The 21,103-nt window shown below is 40.4% G+C and overlaps 1 protein-coding gene across 1 annotated transcript in view; it reads right to left on the bottom strand.

Moving 5' to 3' along the window:
- LOC145400108 (visual pigment-like receptor peropsin) overlaps window positions 1–21,103 on the bottom strand; it is an 80,116-nt gene that overhangs the window by 45,869 nt on the left and 13,144 nt on the right. Inside the window, exon 2 of the mRNA XM_080272618.1 lies at window positions 3,204–3,369. Coding sequence (XP_080128744.1) covers window positions 3,204–3,369 — 166 coding nt within the window. The remainder of the gene's footprint in view (window positions 1–3,203; window positions 3,370–21,103) is intronic.

Raw genomic sequence — 21,103 nt, 5'->3', positions numbered from 1 at the left:
AAATTGGGAGTTTCTGTTAGCATCCCACGTACCTCATTGCTACAAGAGGTCTCCATGATGATTAATAAAATAGTCAAGTGGTAGCAAAAACATAACGTATATCGCCATCATACTGGAGGATACACTGGAGATTATTTTTGGAACTGGATATAGCAGGAATAAACCATATCATAACAAGAGGGAGAAGACTCAGGTTCCTTAGATGACCAAATCTTACCCCGTATTCCTCTCTAAAAATAGTAATAACAATAAAATAGAAATACTCGTAAAAATAAAAATCGTCTGGTGTTAGCCGTGCGAGCATACCACGCTTGTCTACCATGAGAGTGTTACTTGTGATACTCAAGTTTCTAGGACTTACTCTCAGCGTTAAACAGTTATCTGCGTTAGACGGAATATAGTTTCAGAGTTATCTTGATCATGAATGGATTAATGAAGATTGTTTCTAACCCCTTGATTACAAGAGGTTCTTTACATCTGAATAAAATGCGCAGGACGAAGAAAAATGAATTATGAAAAGACGATATCGCACTTTCGAGGATAATATTCACTGCTCATACAATCTACATTTAGATGCATAATATAATCTGGAATTATCTGGAACAGAATATTAGACTTGTTGTGACCAAGAGAAGCTTAAATGTATAATCAGGGTCTAAGGTCATACAAGAGCCGTCAGACTTCCCCCACCAAAACGTAGGCTGGACATGTTCTGGTTTATGGAGCTGACTTGGAAATAGATTAGGCTTACAGTGAATCCAATAGGCCACACAGTTTCGATCCGTTTTGGACCAAACTTGCTGGTAGTGTTAAAGGTCAGGAAAGGATGGAGTATTTCGATTTTGAGAGTAACTGTTCGATGGGGAAACTTACAGGGGAAAGTCAGATGCTTGGCCCGTATACCGTTTGGTGGGTGCAGGTGCTACACTGAGTTTTCCCTATTGTTACTTCATTTTGTGAGCAACTCTATTAACTCCTTTATTACACTGTTGGGTGATGTTTTATTTTCTGACTAAAAGTATCTTAACGTCCTTATTGTAGTGACGTCTGCTACTTCATTTTCTGAGCAACAATCTCTTTTAACGCCTTGAATACAATGATGATATTCCATTCTTTCAGCATCACCGTTAACTGCTTGAATATGGTAGTGTTATTTCCTTCTTTCAACAGGAGCCTATTTTAACGCCTTCAGTATGATGTTATATTCTTTCAGGAACAAGCTCTGTTGATACCTTCACTAAACTGATATAATTATTTTCTAGACCCTACACCAACTGATACATATACAGATTGAGATGGGTGGACCTCCAGCAGATAAAGATTTTAAGCAGACCACTCACATATTCCAGCAATCAAGTTTCACACAGATCCATCGCCTTTAACCAATCAAGCAATAGACGTGACATTTGGCAATTCCCTTTGACACAGATGTTGCCTTTCATCAATCGGGTGTCACTAGTGAGAGGAGAGACTGCTTGTTATGGAAATGGCTCTCAAAATACAGCACGCTTCTCACTATGATTCCAGGATTTTAACTCTCTCATTACCAAGACAGTCCTAGTTTTATATTTCCGCTAGTGCCAGAGGATGTTACTGATATGAGAGTGAGCATAAAGGCCTGAGGGTGTTGATACTGTCGCCATTAATTCTCTCGATCTGGACAATAATTCTAGTATTTTTTTGTAACTTACGTCAGACGATTTTATTCATCTGTGAGTCAAAGGAGCCTTAGTGAAGTGTTGTTACCGTTAGCCCACTCATGATCGGGATAACTCTAGTATTTTATTCCAGCTTACGTAAGACGAGTTTATTCAGCTAAGTGAGTCATTGGAGCCCGAGTGTTTATTCCCCGTCAAACCTGCCATTAATTTCTTGTCATTCAGGACTATAACTCACAGATAGTCTTTCAATTAATTACATGTCATAACCCTAATATCATAACCTTTATTCGGAAAATGACCTTATATTCCACATCGTAACAATGATTATTTTCACAGGTGAGGCAGTGGAAAGGAGAATGCAGACTGAATTCATGCTTTTGTTCTTCCTACATGAAAAATTTTTAGTTACCAGGGGAAAATTATAGAAGTTATTGTTATTATTAATATTATAATTATTGTTATTATTATTATTATTATTATATTATTATTATTATTATTATTATTATTATTATTATTATTATTATCAATGTCTCAAACCAAACTAACAAAAGTTGCTTTCAGAGTTTTTTCCTCATTTCTTTTGTTTCAGTCTCTTGATTTTTTTGTCCTGTCATGGTCAGACTAACTATAATATTTAATCTAAGGCCAAATAATCTTTTTTGCTGACTGAATTAAAGGAACCTAAGAATGCCAATACTGCCACCATAAACTCTTATATCATTCTATCAGCTTCAATATTCTTCTCGAGTAAAAATCAGGCGAATTTGTTTACCTGGGAGCATAAAATTATAGGAGCCCAAGGAAGTAAATTCAATAACCCTCACGTGGTCAGGACAAATCGAGTATTTTTTTTTTCCACCTATTGCCATATTATTTTCTTCATCTGAGTGAGTCATAGCAGCCTGAGAGTGTTAATGGAATGGCAGTGTCCGTGGATGAGAGTTGTCCGTGAGTGAGAGATGGTCATGCTCTCGTTGGCTGTGGGGGCTTCCTAGGACCTTTCTCGTGGTGATTTATTTTGCATATTCCTTTCTTATATCATCCTTATCCTTTAACGTATAGATACAGTTTATTTCAGTGAGATAAATATAAACATCTCCGTTATCATCATCATCATCGTCGTCGCCAAAAGGCCAAATTCTTGCTATAAAACTTACTCTGGCTTGCAAGCATTATCCTCTGACCCATCGTACTTATCGTCAAAATCATCATCGTAATTACCAGCATTAACATAAACGTAAGCATCAGTAGTTACGTTAACATCAGCATTAACATCAACATCACGTACCATCACTATCATCATAATTAGCATTATTTTTGCGATCACCATCATCGTCATCATCATCAACAAACAAGTGAGCCTGCTCTTCCTTCTCCTCCTTGTCATCATCATTATTGATTTTATCAGTCATCATCATCATCATCATCATCATTAAAGTCTCAGTTCCTGACATAATACCCAAAAGTAAGGATAAAAGATGAGAGAGAGAGAGAGAGAGAGAGAGAGAGAGAGAGAGAGAGAGAGAAATACGCATCACTCACTTTCCAGCCAGCGAAGACACGCCACTAAAAGGAAATCCACCAAGAACACAGATGCCGAGGTCAGTGATGCACAGGTTTAGAAGCAGCAGGTTGGAGGGCGTCAGCAGGAGGCGGAACTTGAGGAACATGGCCACCACCAGGGCGTTGTCGAAGGTCCCCAACACACCTGACGGAGGGAAGGTGCAGGAGGTGTAAGATAATTGAGAAAAATCGTATATATTTGAAGATTTTTAGTTTTTTGTATATCTGTAAGTGGGAGAGATGGTGGTATTATTATCGTTTTTTTTTTCCTTGTTCTCTGGTCTCCTCCTCTGAACGTGTAGCTGCTTTTTATTTATTTTTTATATTTCTATGGAGGAAGGAATTAATATGTGCCAGTAAATGGGTATGTTTGTAGTAGTAGTAGTAGTAGTAATAATAATAATAATAATAATAATAATAATAATAATAATAATAATAATAATAATGATAACAACGACAATAACAAGAGCAATACTAAATCTATCTATCTATCTATTGTCAAACGCCATAATCCCGTAAGGGGTAGCCATTTGACTTTGAGTTATTTGTTTTACGAGGAGGGGCGCTGACCCTCCACCAACCCACTTGTTGACACGTAGGGAGCACGTATGGTTTGGTTATATGGTTACCACCCAGCGTTGTAAGTCGCCACCACGTACCACCAAATAGCTAAATCAATAACAATAATTTTAACTCATTCCTTTATCTTTTACATTTATCTCCTACTTCCTTCATATTTTTTTTCGGCCTCCGTCACTCTATATAACTAAATATTTTTCACTCACGTACGACACAAAGGAGAGACCAAAACTTCAGGAGCAAGAGAACAGAATTATTACTATTTTTTTCTCCCTCTTCCTCTATCTCGTCCTCGGCCTTCCTCTTCTCCTTCCTCCCAGCTCATTCCCACGTTGACAAGGGTACGAACCTCGGCAAAGTTGAGGAAAATACGTGCTGATTCTCGCCTTCATCTGGCTTGGAATCTTCCACATTTATATGAGAGAGAGAGAGACAGACAGACAGACAGATAGACAGACAGACATAGAGAGAGAGAGAGAGACAGACAGACAGAGACAGAGACAGAGACAGAGAGAGAGAGAAATGAAATAGTTAAAGAGAAATAACAGGGAAAAGAGATGGATAGATAAACAGAGAGCCAGAGGGACAGATAGATAAATAAACAATTAAATGGACACACATTAAGGACAGAAATAAGATAAATAGTCCACAAGGAATATGAAATTAAGAGAGGCCAGACGGGAAAGAGATTTATGGTGTGTGTGTGTGTGTGTGTGTGTGTGTGTGTGTGTGTGTGTGTGTGTGTGTGTGTGTGTGTGTGTGTGTGTGTGTGTGTGTGTGTGTGTGTGTGAGAGAGAGAGAGAGAGAGAGAGGGGGGGGGAGAACCAGCAAGTGGGGAGAGGAAGAATGCAATATTAATCTGACGAGAGAGTTATGTCAGACCAATTCTTTATCTCCTCGCCTCCCACTTTCTTTGCCCTGTCATTTCCTTTTTCCCTGTTTACCCCAGTTTTATCTTCTGTCTGTCTGTCCGTATTTTTTTTTTTTTACTTACCACTGTGATTTTTCTTAAGCTTCTCATATTTTCTACCCCGAGTTTCCTGTTTTCCCCTCCTCTCTCTCTCTCTCTCTCTCTCTCTCTCTCTCTGTACCCGGCCTCTTTGGTGCATCCTCCAACTTTCCTCTTTTCCTTTCCTCTTCCATTTCTAACTCTCATATCTTCTTGACTTACCAGTATAATTCTTCCTCCACTGCTCGGATTTTTTGCCCTGTCACTCTGCTTTATCCTCTCGCTTTCTCCGCCACTTCTCTCAATTATTTTTTTTTTTAATTTTTTTCCTTCGTTTTTTCTTTGACTCTTTTCCCCTGCATCTTACTTCACAATCTCTGCATCTTCTCCAAACTTTTATATATTTTTTTGCTTATTATTTTTCCATTCTTGCTTCTGTTGCCACACCATTTGTACTTTTCTTCGTGCGTATAATCCTTTGTCCTGTTTTTCCCCCATGTCTCTGTTTTTCTTCTGATTTCTCTTTCACTTATTGCCTCATCTGCCTACTTGTCAGTCTTCCGTTTTCCTTGTCTGCTCATCTTTATTTTCTGCTTTTCTAACACCTGTTCCCGGCAATGTTTCAGTTTCTCCTACTTCTCCATATATTTCTTTCCTTTCCAGCTTACGTGCCTCTTCACCTTTTTTTCACGGCCTTCCGGTCTTTTTGCCATACCTCTCGGTGTTTCTCCATGTCTTTCTATCCCTGTCTTTTTATTTTTTATCTATGCCTGTTCAGCCTTTTCTCTGCCTCTGTCTTCCCTCCTCGTCCCTCCATCTTTTTTCCACTGTCTATCTACATTTTCCCCAGCCTCTCCAGCTTTTTCTTGCCTCTCCAGTACCTTTCCTTGCTTCCTATTTTTTGTCATCCTATCTATATTTTTCTTTGCCTTTGCAGTTTCTTTCCTTGCATCTTCATCTTTTTTCCTACCTCCAATTTTTTCTTATATTCTATGTTTTTTCCGGCATCTCCATCTTCTTTTTTCCTGGTTCCCCATCGTTTTTTCCCCTCTCTGCTCATATTTTTTCACTGCTTTCTAGTCTTTATTCCATGTCTTTCCATCGTTCCTCTCCGCCTTTCCATCTTTTCCCACCCAACTATCGAACACTCTCTCTCTGCCTGTCTGCATCTCTGTCTCTGTCTCTGTATCACTCTCTCTCTCTCTCTCTCTCTCTCTCTCTCTCCCCCCACCCCTCTGCCCACTCCTATCTTATTCAGGACGTAGGGGACGAGCTCACCGCAGGGCAACAGGAAATATTCCCAATAGTATTAATAACTTATGAAGCCACGAACCTTTTCACCGAAGCTCCATGTTTTTCACCGAATTTTGTCCTTTTCCCCCTACAGTTTCCCTCACTGAAACTTTTCCCACATTTTTCCCTAATTTTATACTTTCTCCCCTGCCCCTGCTTCCTCTTTGCACCTGAACCATTTTTTTTTTTCTTCCTGGTTCTTCAAAAATTTCCGGCTCTCCGAGAATTCCCTGCGTTTTCTCAAAGCCTTTCTTCCTTTTTCACCGTTCCATCGTCTTCTCCTGCATATATTTTTCTCCCTGAATTTCCTCATTATACCGTCTCCTCTAACTTTTTCGGACATTTTAAACATTATTTGTATTATTGTTTCTCATTTCTCTCTTTTTTTTTTCTTTCATTTCTCGTTGCTTAGCCAACATTGTTTATCTTTCGTCTTTGCTCTCATCTTCATTTTCCTTGCCTTTTTCCCCATCTCATTTCCATTTTCCTTGTCTTTTCCCATCTCACATCTCCATTTTCCTTGCCTTCTCATCTAATCTCTCTCTCTCTCTCTCTCTCTCTCTCTCTCTCTCTCTCTCTCTCTCTCTCCTTTGCCAAGACGTAGTTTGTATTTAAGTTTTGGAACCTCCTCACGGCACTTGTCTGTTTTGTGGAGACTTATCAAGTTAGGGAAGTTAGATATTGCCTCAGAAAAAAGTCCTTTCGTGCGAGAGGCTTGTCCTAAGTTAAAAAAAAAAATCGTTTGGAGGTTGGAAGGCTAATACAAGAAATACGACATCAGACTGAAAGGCACTGGACTGAAAACGTTAAACGAAATGTGGAAAAGTTCAAGGAAGCCCCTGATTTTTGATGGCCATGTCAAACACACGTGAGGAGAGGAAATAGTTGGCATGTCCTACACTCTACACAAAGAAATTAGCAACAGCATTGAGAGATTTATGAGAGAGAAGTGTTAGGGTGGGAAGGAGGGCACCCAAATGGCAGAGGGCAAGGCGGCGTGGAGTGATTTGTGTGTGGCCACGCTTCCGGGTTTAAGACATCTGAGACACTCGTGTGTGTGTGTGTGTGTGTGTGTATATATATATATATATATATATATATATATATATATATATATATAGGTAGATAGGTAGATCAAACGTCATCTATCATCGATTATTTGTAATGCATATGCGATGGGGGACAGAGATAAGAGTTGTAGAATACACCTCCCCACCACCTGATTTAGTAAGTACTGGACGAAGCATTTACTCGTACCCCGGGAAAAGTCATAAAGAAGACCCTCTCTAATTTAATATGAAAAGGTAAATAACCTATTATATATATATATATATATATATATATATATATATATATATATATATATATATATTGCAAATTTTGGGAATGAAATTTAATATATACCGATATACTTATTCAGGGAGAAATTTCTGGGGAAGCGATAATATATCAAACTGAATTGAAGAAGGAGAGTTCTGCTCAGTGAAAATTTGATATTCTAGAAAAGCAACATTAGTGACTTGGGAGGGAATTTAGACTAGTTATGCTAAGAAGATATGAGCAATAACTTAAGCTACATCATGAGGTAAGAACAACAGCTTAAGATGCGAAGTAAGAAAATTAACTTAAATACGCATTCATTGGTGTTCTCTGTGAAATGAATAGGATGAAAAAGTCAAACTGAGGAAGAAGAGGTAAAACCAAAATATATCACCGACCTAAATCTCATGCCATCACCACATGCAAATTATTTAAATGAATGAATGAGTGAATGAATGAATGAAAAATGAATGTACTAAAATAAATAAATGAAATCTAGTCTCAAAGGGTAGCTGTCCCATTTAAGCTGAGTGCTGACTACATTATACCCAAGTCATAATAAGAGACATGGAAGCTTTATGTTGATGTGGGGTGCTGGGAAGTGTTGGGATGAGTACCCTAGATGGTTTGGCCACGTGAAACTTACAGAGTGTGAGAGATTGACTGGGAGGGTACACATGAGGGAGGTGGAAGGAGAGGGGGGGGGGAAGGAGATTGAAGATGAGGTGAAGTTTAAGGCGCCTGGCTATAATAAAGGCAGACAGACATGCACCATAACATAAAAACCATTAAAGTAGCCATTCTCATCATCATCATCGGTCTAGATACTCGTGCCAAAGGCGAGAGTGACTAGTTGCTAACCCATGAATAGCATCACATGATCAATAAGCCCCATCTGACCCTGGGAAGGACACTTCTATATGCCACATCCGATTGACGCGCCTTGACTCATCCACCAGACGTTTAATTGTATGAAGGCAACGGAGGAGAGTACACAATAGCAATAAGTTACACACCACGATGGCCTACCCTTGATCTCCCAACGTGCATACGGATATCTAATTAATCCCTTGAATCCGCGTGGCGTCCTGTTTAGTTACTCTTCTTGATACCAGACGATTTTCTTCTAATGAGGAAAAGACTCTCATACTGAAGGGTTAAATTATATATCTAACTCTTCCGGCTCGAAGTGTCTGACTTTGATCTGAATAAAATCGTCAGGAGATGGTAAGAATAATATGGAAAAAGCATGCCCAGATTCAGAGGGTTAATTTACGAGTGAAACTATACCAGAAACGTTGAGAATAACTTGTCGGGACAGATATCAGAATTTTTTATACAGTGTCAATATCATAAGGAAACGGATAATATGCAAGAACAAAATACAGAAATCCATAAATCTAGAAATTATAAGCATTTTGCGTCTATTATGAAGGTTGATCTAATAAACCCAAGAGTCTGGTAATTCCCTTCGTCCGATTTTAAGAAACTCTAATACTGAAAAGGCTGGTTGTGCTAAAATCTGATTATTCAAAAGGCTACCTTATTCCCACAAACACCAAATGCTTTTCTTTGGCTGAGAATGAGTCACGGAAGCCTGAGTGCACTTATGGTTAACCCTTTCACGCACACATGGTTAATTTAATGAGACTTGCAGGGAGATTAACTGATTCGAAGCCTACAGTCATTGCAAAAACTTTGGGTTTCCAAACTTTCTTAGTTTATACAGCGTTTTCACGATAGGCAGAAACAGAGAAAGCTCAAATTTCGAGTTGGAATTTCGTCCCTATTGGAGAGGAAAAAATTACGCACAAAATATGTTACTTCTTTGTTCTTGTTCCTTCAGGAGTATTATTAGGTAAATGAATATAATTCTGGCGCTGTAGGTCACATTCACCGGACTCACCATTTCACTTAAGCAACAGGAAAGGAGTAATTATTTTTCCTTCTCCTGGCTAAGTGCGAAACAGAACATTTTACATCTAGATCCATTAGCAGCGAGAAAGCCCCTCTGCGTTCCAGTCAAATATTGGTCTTCCCCTTGTCTCTCTTCCCTTGCTTCATTTTCCTGGTAGAATGTCCAATACCTCCCCACTTCCCAAATGCGCACACACATTCTCTCTCTCTCTCTCTCTCTCTCTCTCTCTCTCACACACACACACACACACACACACACACACACACACAGATTCCGCAGAAATCTTAATGGCTGCCATCCACATATTGGAGAATACCTGAGATCCCTTCCATTCCCTCCATCTCACCTTTGCCATTTACCTTGACGCTAGTTTCTCTCTCTCTCTCTAACATTCACACGTCACCCATTTTAAATACAGCCACACCACTCTTTCAGCAGACACCTTTGAGACCCATGAATATTTAAGACCAGATATACCCTGAACGCGAGCTAATATTCCTTTCTCACACCCACCGGAGAGAGAGAGAGAGAGAGAGAGAGAGAGAGAGAGAGAGAGAGAGAGAGAGAGAGAGAAACCTTCCTAGGCAGAGAATTATGTCTGAATAGATATAAGAATGGAAATTACAATGCATAAAAAAATGATGAGAGGCCCCATAATATCCCAGAACCAGAAGTTATAAAATCAGAGATAGTGTGTGGAACGGATGAGGGAGACTGTCTTCTTTTACCCTCATGAATCAGTTGATGTATTTTTTTAATATCACTAGACGATTTTATTTCTTTTTGGATTCCTTTTTTGAACTGAATTGGTTAGATAAAGCTTTCATTGATCCTTCCACCCTTAGGGGTCCTTCCTACGTTGAATGGAATCGTCTGGAGGCAACAAGAATTAGTCAAGGAGAAAATAAAATAAAATAAAAATAAATAAATAAGTAAATCACGGCACCATATTGAAAAGGCCAACACATCAAGCCTGTAAATGAAAGAAGCTGAGTTCAGTTTTTTGGCCGATGGTACTGGTGGACTCGGTATGTTTCTCCCTTGTCTCAGTGTTCACCCAAAAGTACAACAGGGGACCTAAATGTGAAAAGTCGTATTGTAGGGGAAGATTGAAACTTAAAATATATTGCCCCTTTGCCATAATGACCATCGTGCAATCGATAGGTGTAATTCTAAGCCTTCTTCTCTTTGCAGCGGAATTGAATACCCTGATAGTGCTTCAAATTACGTGGATGTCTCGTCAGTTTAGCGTTAATAATCACTTCAGTTCTACATCGTGTTTTTCCTTTTGTTCCTGCTATCTACTGACGATTTCATTCAGCTCAGAAGAAAATTATCGGATGGGAAAAAATTGATATGCCTTCACCGATCCCTTCACCATTAAAGGACATTCGTAATTTTAATATACTCTCCATGTGGTGGTCTGAGTAAAGAGATACATATGACGTTATCGGATTGAAGGGATTAATTGCTTTACTGTCCTGACGCATTGTTTTTTTTAACTCCTGATACCTTCTGACAACTTAATACAGTTTATGAGAAAAGTTTTTATCTGGAGGAGTTCGATATAAACTCAGTACTAGTTAAAGAGAGTCGTCTGGTGGTGGCAGAATATAATAAAAAGTAGATTACCAGACTAAATGGGGAAAGAGTGGTGATTTTAAGTTAAGGGCTTTTATAAAGAGTAAACACACACACACACACACACACACACACACACACACACACACACACACACACACACACACACACACACACACACACACACACACACACACACACACACACACACGCACAAAACTTTAATGTAAAAGTTATGGTGACCCTGCTTTCATGTAACTTTTGTGACAACGAAAATGTTTGATGTGAAAATTTGTAATGATAAAGTTTTCGTGATGCCTATGCCAGTCTTGTGTGAATATGACGACTGTGAAAACGTATTTAGCAATATGTTTAGAGATTTCGTATTTAGTGGAAGTGGAAGCTTTATTATGAAGCTTTATAATGACGAAAACGTTGTGAAGCTTTTGTGTTTCTTGACTGTTAATATTCTTGTGTGTGTGTGTGTGTGTGTGTGTGTGTGTGTGTGTGTGTGTGTGTGTGTGTGTGTGTGTGTGTGTGTGTGTGTGTGTGTGTGTGTGTGTGTTCCTATATTAATTCAGTTTTTATTTGTCTATTTAATTACCGATACATGAATTTGATAGCCTGTTTCCTGAGGCCACAAAATGCCACAACATTCACTCAAAGACTTACGGCTCATTTGGAATACATACAATAACTGACTCATTTAGTGGATCTGTGACACTCAGATGATCAGACTAAACATGAAGACACTGCTCCAAAGCATTGCAGAAGAAACCCCGGGCTTCTCCACTCGCCGCCATAGAGACTGGTTTGATGAACATGGTGGAGGCATACATGAACTTCTTGCTATGAAGAATGGAGCACATAGCAACTGGTTGGCTCATCCTAACTTCTTAACCCTAAAAACTGAATTCCAGAATCTCAGGAGTGAAACCCAGAGAGAACTTCATGACATGGAGAACAAATGGTGGACTTAGCAAGCAAAAGAGCTACAAAGACTGGCTGATATTAACATCTATAATGGGTTCTACAAGTCCATTAAAACCATCTATGAGCCAACCAAAAACAACATAAACCCTAATCTATCAGCCGAAGGAGAGCCCCTGAAAAACCAGGAAGCAATCCTAGAGAGATGAGTTCAACACTTCAATTCCTTACTGAATCGAAGAAACCCGATGGGGCACAGTATCTATGTTAACATCCCACATGCTCCTCAAGCGGCAGACCTTGATGTCTTACCCGCACTTGCAGAAACTGTTCAGGCCATCCGTTCTATAAAAAACAAACAAATGCTCTGGCCCTGATGACATACCATCTGAACTGATCAAAGAGGGTGGCCAGTTACTTCCCCAGCGCCTCCATAATCTCATACTGTTTGGAACCAAGAAGAAATCCCACCCGAATGACTTCCTTCTGATATTATAATCATCTACAGGAAGAAAGGGGACCAATCAAATTGTGATAACAGTAGAGTTACCTCCCTCCTTGTGAATGCTAGCAAAGTAGTAGCCAAAATAATGTTATTTAGACTGACAAAACATTTGATTGAATCTACACTTCCTAAAACACAATGTGGATTTCAGGAGGTACGAAGTACCAGTGATATGATCTTTTTTGTTCAACGGATACTACAGAAATGCCATGAACAGAGCCGTGACTTGTACATTTCATTCATCGATCTTGCAAGAGCATCAGACACCGTCAACAGAGAACTTTTACGGAAAACTCTTTCAAAATTTGGAGTTCTAAAGAAATTTCTTACCATCCTAAATATCCTACATTACAACATGAATGGTCATGAGTCCATAGGTGGATGCAAATCCGAATCAGTCAATGTGGATGTGGGCGTAAAGCAAGGATGTGTCCTGGCTCCTGTCATTTTCAACATCTGCCTCTCTGCAGTCACCCTTTTAAGTCTCCAACAAACGAACCCTGATGATGAAATAAAAATCTACGTCCGTCTAGACTGCAAGTTACTTAATCACAGATGTCGTCAAGCACAGTCGGAGACTGAAACGCTCATTTCCTAGAGCTACAGTAAACTGATGACTGTGCTGTCCTTGCATATACCCCAGCATCCCTACAGCAGTCTCTCGCCATCATTTTCAACATAGGCTATACCATGCAATGAGGCTTCGAGTATAAGGTCAATAAAACAGAAATAATACATCATAGAAGCAACCCAGTATAGCCTCTTGCATTTCAGATAAATGGCGAAAATGTAAAACAGGTGGAAAATTTTACCTACCTTGGAAGTATGCTCACAGATAAATATAGCATTGATGCAGAAGCCCTTGCACGAATCAACCATGACTCAGCCTCTTTTGGGCGACTCAGATTCAGAGTCTTTGAAAACACCAACTTGAGAATCGAGCCGAAGGCATCAGTACATGCAGCTGTATGCTTCTCCAACCTTATTTCGGTACTGAATCATGAACTACATACCAGCTTCACATCAAACAGCTTGAGTCTTTTCACATCGGATGCTTACAGCTCATTCTAAGACTCACATGGTAGGATAAAGTCCCTCACTCACAAATTCTCCAGCAAGCAAAGCAACCCAGAACAGAAACCACGCTGGCTGAAAAACAGCTTAAATGGGTCGGACATTATTATGTTCTGCATGCTTGAGTACCGCCTTCCCCGCCAGGTTCTGTATAGCCAACTTCCTGCAGCACGCCCCAACCCAGGGGGACAGAAGAGATTTAAGGATCATATAAGGACAACTCTGAAGAAATGCGGCATCATACCAAAAGATCTTGAAACTATTGGCTCTGACAGAAACCAATGGTGAGCCCTCTGCAGCAAAGGAACCATTCATCTCAAAGAAAGTTGGAACCTGGCTGCAGAGAAGAGCGAGGATAACGGAGGCACAACCAAAACAAAGTTCTCCCAGCAAATGGTGACTGTGTGGCAAAGTTTGCGGATTCAGAACTGGTCTGCACAGTCACACACGTTGGCACCAAAGACTGAGAAACACACCATCTTAGTGAGCATAGTGGCTGTCGCCTTCTGTAGGAGAAGGACACCTTTAAGTGTGTGTGTGTGTGTGTGTGTGTGTGTGTGTGTGTGTGTGTGTGTGTGTGTGTGTGTGTGTGTGTGTGTGTGTGTGTGTGTGTGTGTGTGTGTGTGTGTGTGTGTGTGTGTGTGTGTGTGTGTGTGTGTGTGTGTGTGTGTGTGTTTCATTCCCTTTTCCCCGCCTTCTTTCTCCCTCTTACCTCTTTCCTCATATCTATTCTTTGCCTACTCCCCCTTTTCCGTATTCTTTCCCTCCCAGCAACTACCTTCCCATTCATCCCCTTGTACCCTTCCTTTCTTTCATTCCTCTTACTTTTCCTCCTCCCTCCCAAGCATCAGAACTCTCTCTTCTCTCTTTCCCTTCTTCACCCCGTCATCCCCTCCTTCTTCACTTCTTACTTCCTTCCTCTTCCTCTCTCTCTTCCTCTACCTGCCTTCAGTACATCTCCTTTTCCCTTTCATTGCTCTCCCCTCTTTCCCTTCACCCTCCATCATTTCAGTATTCCTCTTTCGTCCTTTCTCCTCCTCATTTCTACTGCTCCCCATCCCTTCCCCCTTCCCTTCCAACTCCCTACCCTCCCTCCTCACCATCTCACACAGCTAGCGTACATAAAAGTTAAAAAGCCTGACTGCAGTGCTTGCTTGTTTTGATGTTAGTGGCTCAATATTCCTTGCTGTGGCTCTACTTTAAGCATGAGAGAGAGAGAGAGAGAGAGAGAGCACTTACACTTGATTAACCTTTACACCATATACCCTCTGGCTCACAGATCATATTTCCTCCTCCCTCTGTAATTGTTGGAAACTCTGAAACAGCTGAGGTGGGATCGTTACTGAGTAGGGAGATGAGATGGTGAAGAGGACTTAACGTTACTCTCTACCAATTACACGAGGGTTATAGAGGTAGACATTCAGTTTTTTCTTTTCTTTCTTTTTTCCTTTTTTTTTCTAAATCTCAATCTTCCCCAGACTATGACGAACAACCATCGAATTAACCGTCAAGGTCCCTCTTTTAGTTCTAGGTACGAAGAGATTGGATTGCACAATTTGCCCACTCGAACCCTGGACCTTTAGGACTGGAGACAGAAAGGCTCGTAGATCTTTCCTATTCTTTGCTTTCTCCAGACGATTTTATTCAACCTAGGAGAGATCCCTAGTAGTGAAGGGGTTAATGAAAGCTATATCTAATACCTCCAGTTTTAACAGCCTCTGCCAAACTGAAAGAATTCGTCTGGAGGAAGCAAAAATGAAAAATATATTATCTGACTGATGGACTTAATCATGGGAAGACGGATCATTAGTGTGCAGGTACAGTCCTTTATCTAATATCTATATCCACAGAGTCAGCTACTGTATTTTGCTGGGAGGAGTCGTTGCTGAGGAGGGACAGACATGCCAGGAGCTCCTAAAGTATGCCATCGTAGGAAAAAGACGTTACTTGATGGGGTCAGCAATACCATTCAGGTGAAAGGAGGGTCGTTACTGTGTAGGGGAAAAACGCCTGATGATGCTTTTGTTTGATGTCATAGGGATAAAAATCCCTGGACTTCCTTTTGCAAATGAAACAGAATCAACCAAAATTTGTAATTTGGCTTAACAAAGGAGTGCTGGTCTTTGTGAAGCTTAAATGTCACATGGTCTGGACAACACTAGTATTTCCTCAACATAACGCCAAGCTATTGAATTAAGCTGGGACTGAGCACAATAGCGTTATGACTGGTCCCATTATCGCTCTCACTGATGAATAAACTCCAGTACTGCATTTAAGTAACATCAGCCGATAGTGAGTCCCGAGAGCCTAAGAATATTAAGCGTAGCATTATTGATTTTTGTACTCCCTATCCTGACTCATGCAGCTGCTCATAACTTCACAACCAAACTAAAATGAAAAATAACGCGAAATAATACCAGCAGATAACAAGATATCCGATAATATTTCACTTTTATGGAGACCTGTTTATAGGGAAATGGATTCAGATTATTTATGGAACCAGATGCCCTAATAACACAGTTCTTACCCTCATTAGATGAAACACACGCGGCAGTCCTGGATAGCTTCATGTTTCACCGACAACCCCTCTTTCCCCACTTCGTCTTCACCTCTTCTCCCCCAACACCCCCTCCACCTGCACTTCCCTACATTCTCCCACACCTTAACCCAAAATAGTGGAGTATTCGGGGAAAGATGATGAGTTACTGTTTCATTACATCTGCTTCACACTTAATGAATGACCGTCACTTTCCTCCCTAAAGCACCATGCAAGGAGAATAATCTATGGGCAGAGAAATATACTGTCAAGCCTCTCTCATCTTAGGAATACTTACAGGAAACGCACCAAGCCTTTCTCGGTATAGGAATAACAGCCAGTAACATGCCCAACCCCTCTCGTCTTAGGAATATTAGCCAGCTGAGAAATGTGAAAGGCAGAAGAGGTGAAAAATTAGTCTGACTTTTACCCTCGATTGTACAGCTTTTCCCTTTCCTCTCTCATTTCCTCTCCATTTTCTTTTTTATTCACTCCACTTTCCCTTTCCTTTTTTTCCCTCGCCTTCTCATTTCCTCATCGTTTCCCCTGCACTCTGTCCTTCTTCCACTCATTGTCACACAAGTTTTTCCCCATCTCGTCACGCTCATTTCTCTCTCCCCATCATCATCCCTCCCTTCATCGTTCATCGCATTCCTTTCACTATTTCCTCCTTCCCCCTCATCTCTTCCACTTCTCTACTCACTCCTTACATCCCTCATCTTCCCTACTAACCTGTTCTCCCTTCTATCCCCCCCCCCCTCTTCAGTCACCTTTCATTCCATCTCCTTCATCCCTTACATTCCCTTTCTTCATTTCCCCTCCCAGCCATTACCCTTCCCTGTGCTTTTTCATTACTTCTTTTACATCCTTCGCTCTCTCCCTTTTCCATCTTCCACCGCTCTCTCTCTCTCTCTCTCTCTCTCTCTCTCTCTCTCTCTCTCTCTCTCTCTCTCTCTCTCTATCAATCTCTATCTCTCATCACACACACACACACACACACACACACACACACACACACACACACACACACACACACACACACACACACACATACACACGCTGAAAACTGCACATCGCCTGAAATAATTAAGGCTTCAGTGCTGCAGGGAATGACTCTTCCTGCCAACCCACTCGATTCTGAATCAATGCACACGTTTCAGATTTTGCCTCGTGTGTTTGTATTAATCATTCATAGTAGTAAAACACACACACACACACACACACACACACACACACACACACACACACACACACACACACACACACACACACACACACACTTTAGGACACCAGCACTTGTGTGTGTGTGTGTGTGTGTGTGTGTGTGTGTGTGTGTGTGTACAGGCTTGGATAGAACTTTTGATGACATTTTTGATTGCTTCATTTTCATTTAATTAGATCGCACGGACAAGAGCATTAATTGGTGGATAGTTCATTTAATTGAGAACTGTCAGTATATTTTCTCCAAATATATTATAGCCATGTATGTCTTGTTTTTGGCTCTAATTCTCCTCAATGATAAATGGGAAGCTTAATTTTAATGATGATGATAACTTTTACAATGGCGATCATGCTCATATGTCGATGATGTTATGATGCAGGTGTGATGTTAGCTGTGATGGAGGAAAGCGATGTCGATGATGAAGATGACGATGATGGTGATGGTGATGGGGAAGAGATGGAGGAAAGCGATGACGATGGTGATGATGACGATGATGACTGTATTTTTATCATCATCATCCTTATCACCATCATTTGAAGTCCATATTCGAGAGCTTAATTGGCTGTCTCTATAAGCATATTTGATATACGTGAACTAAGTTGTTATTAAGGACATTATATGCAACTCGAGAGAAAACATAACCCTCACATGACCGGGAGAACTAATTATTTTCTATTCCTGCTAAAGCCAGACGATTTAATTCAGCTGTGGGTGAGTCAAAGGAGCCTGAGTGTGTTAGTACCGTCACCTTTCGCTCCCATGGTCAATAATTCTCAAGTACTCTATTCATGCAAACACCAGATGGGTTTATTTATTTTTAGGTGTGTCATAGGAGCCTGAGACAGTAAATACCTTCAGTACGATGGCATCTTTTGAAAATGTATTCATGTCAGCACCAGACAATTTTCTTCAATATAGGAAGGATGTGTAATAATGAAAGGGTTGATTTACGCAAGATCTCTCCCATTCATACAAAAATAGAATCCCCATAGATGAATATTATCGCCTGGGGACAGAAAGTAAAAAAATAAATAAATAAATAAATAAATAAATAAGAAACTAAACCATAAGAAAAAATATACATATATTCAAGCTGAATAAAATCATCTGTGGATAGCAAATGTCTCCAGAGTTATGGAGCTTAGCCAACGAAAATCCGAATATTGTTGTCAAAAAATAAATAGATAAATAAATAGACCGAACAGCCATATTCTATTACGAAAAGGCCTTCCTGAGCACGATACAAATCACCGAGTTTTAGCATGAGCAGAGGAAAAGTATTATCTCTGTAAAGACGTATTTTGTATTTTATTCTCGTCTTTGAAGCGATTTTATTCACCCCAAGAGAGACTTTTCCAACTGGAGGGGTTGGATTAAGCCTTCATTAACCTCTTCACTACTAGAGCTAAGTCGAAGTAAAAAGAAAAATCGTCTATTGGTAGCAAAATTAAAATGTAAATATACGTCATAAAACTGACTGTGTTAAATCCCTCCCAGTTTCAGAGGTCTTTCAAAAATATTAATAAAATTGTTCGATGTAGCCACAGTAAAATACAGGACGGAAAAGGTGATTATATGAGGAATTAAGCCAGAGCTCCTGCACACACACATACAAATTTGTTTTGAGTTTCTCTTTAAACACAGACACACACACACATACACACGCACATACGCACACACACACACACACACACACACACACACACACACACACACACACACACACACACACACACACACACACACACACACACACACACACACACACACAAGCATAAATACATATACATCATACATACTCGTACATACATACACATTTTTCTTTCTCACACACACACACACACACACACACACAAGCATAAATACATATATATACATACTCGTACATACATACACATTTTTTCTTTCTCACACACACACACACACACACACACACACACACATGCACGCGCACGCACGCCTATAGATTCTTTTCTCCACACACAAAGGAAAACCGAGCAGTGTAGCATGTTAAGTAAACTTTTTTCTATTTTGGTGAGAGAGAGAGAGAGAGAGAGAGAGAGAGAGAGCTATGGAAGGAGAAAATGTGAATGAATAGAATATGAGGTTATTTTTTCATTTATACCCTGATAATACTACTGCCTGACGATTTTATTGAACTTAGGAACCTTCCCCGTGAAAGACAGGCGAAACTAAAGACATATAACCCTTCCAGGTCGTTAAGTATCTCCCAAGTAGAACAATCATTGGAAAGGAGCAAGAGAAATACAAAAATACATTATCAGAGTGAAGGGGTTAAGGGAAAGGAAGAAAAATGGGCGGGAGGGTAGAAACAGGTTAAGAATGTAGAATACCATGAGACAGAAACAGTTATAAGCATAGACTGACAAACTTTTTTTAATAGGTTAATCTTGGAACACGATTTTTTTCTCCTGTTCGTGTTGCCTCCGAACTGTTCTATTCTGTTTAGGGGAAGCTTTTCGGAATCGAGGGATTAGATAGTTGTAGTTAACCCTTTCGCTACTATAAATCCTTCCGAAGTTCACATAAAGTCGTCTGGTATTATCAACAGAAAACTGAAAAAATTCGTCACCAGGTTCTGAGTGTTACGGGGGAAGGAGGTGGAGGAGGAGGAGGAGGGGGGGCGTGAAAGTTGAGAGAGAGACAGCTTGGAAATGTGGAAAATAGTGAGAGTTTGTAAGGTTGACGGGCAGGCCGTCACCCTTTCTTTTGTTAGTGTGTGCGTGCGTGCGTGTGTGTGTGAGTCTGTGTGTGTGTGTGTGTGTGTGTGTGTGTGTGTGTGTGTGTGTGTGTGTGTGTGTGTGTGTGTGTGTGTGTGTGTGTGTGTGTGTGTGTGTGTGTGTGTGTGTGTGTGTGTGTGTTACTCTCTTGCAACCACCACGCAAAAACTGACGGACAGATCGACAATTTGATAACCATTTAGAAAATAAAGAGTTACCGGTGTATATATAGACTGAACAAGGAACAGTCATTATGCATATATTCTGATGAACAAGAAATTTAATTTTTCCATTACTTGAGGAAGCGAGATCACTTTTTTTTGTTAGAAGTGAAGATTTTTTGGGCTGTGTGTAATTCGCTCTCTCTCTCTCTCTCTCTCTCTCTCTCTCTCTCTCTCTCTCTCTCCACAGTTATGGTCCTGGGAGCCTAGCTAATATGAACATCATTCTGGCAATCTCTGTGTAGCCTATGTTCTTTTTCTGTGTGTGTGTGTGTGTGCGTGTGTGTGTGTTGCTTGAATTTTGCTGCCCTGAAGGTGTGTGCAGGGGGGGGGTGAGTATGAGGGAGGTGTATTTGGGAGGTGTGTTATTGGCATGTGGGGGAGGGCATGTCATGTCAGCCATCCATCATCTCGGTCTTGTGAGGCTTTCAAATGATTTTGCACTGAGTGACGAGACAAATGGATTTGTTTAGCCCAGAATACCATTTATTGCACTGGGTGTTAACCAGTGTGTGTGTGTGTGTGTGTGTGTGTGTGTGTGTGTGTGTGTGTGTGTGTGTGTGTGTGTGTGTGTGTGTGTGTGTGTGTGTTTCAGACACTAACACATATCTACACATTCTCACTTTAGCATTGCAACCAATTTCAGTCCTCAATTTTCCCTTTCTTTCCCAAACGAATAATCCTCGAGCATTCGATCATGAAAAAGAGTATATGCCTCCCTTCACCCTCGTCCTGCTGAGAATAGAAAATTAGGTCTGGAGCACGAGAGAGAGGGGAACTTTTGAAAGCGTAAGTTAATCAGTGGCCTTTCACCTAGCTCCACTATCATTCTCTACTTAGCTGCCCTCTGTCGTTTCCTTATTCTCTTTGGTCTGCTCTCACTGGCTACTCTTTTTCCTCATTCTTGGGCCGGATGCTTGGTTGTAAGCTGGGAACACGAATAAAAATGCAAATGAGATGTATTTACGTAGCTCCTAGTAACTCCTGACTCACACACTTCAAGTCTCTCC

This window comes from Coenobita brevimanus, chromosome 51 (genome assembly GCF_032717465.1).
Source record: "Coenobita brevimanus isolate Jiangsu-jjx chromosome 51, ASM3271746v2, whole genome shotgun sequence".
Lineage (NCBI taxonomy): Eukaryota > Metazoa > Arthropoda > Malacostraca > Decapoda > Coenobitidae > Coenobita > Coenobita brevimanus.
Note: the sequence above shows the minus strand (reverse complement) of the source record. Positions and strands in the feature narration are given on the sequence as shown.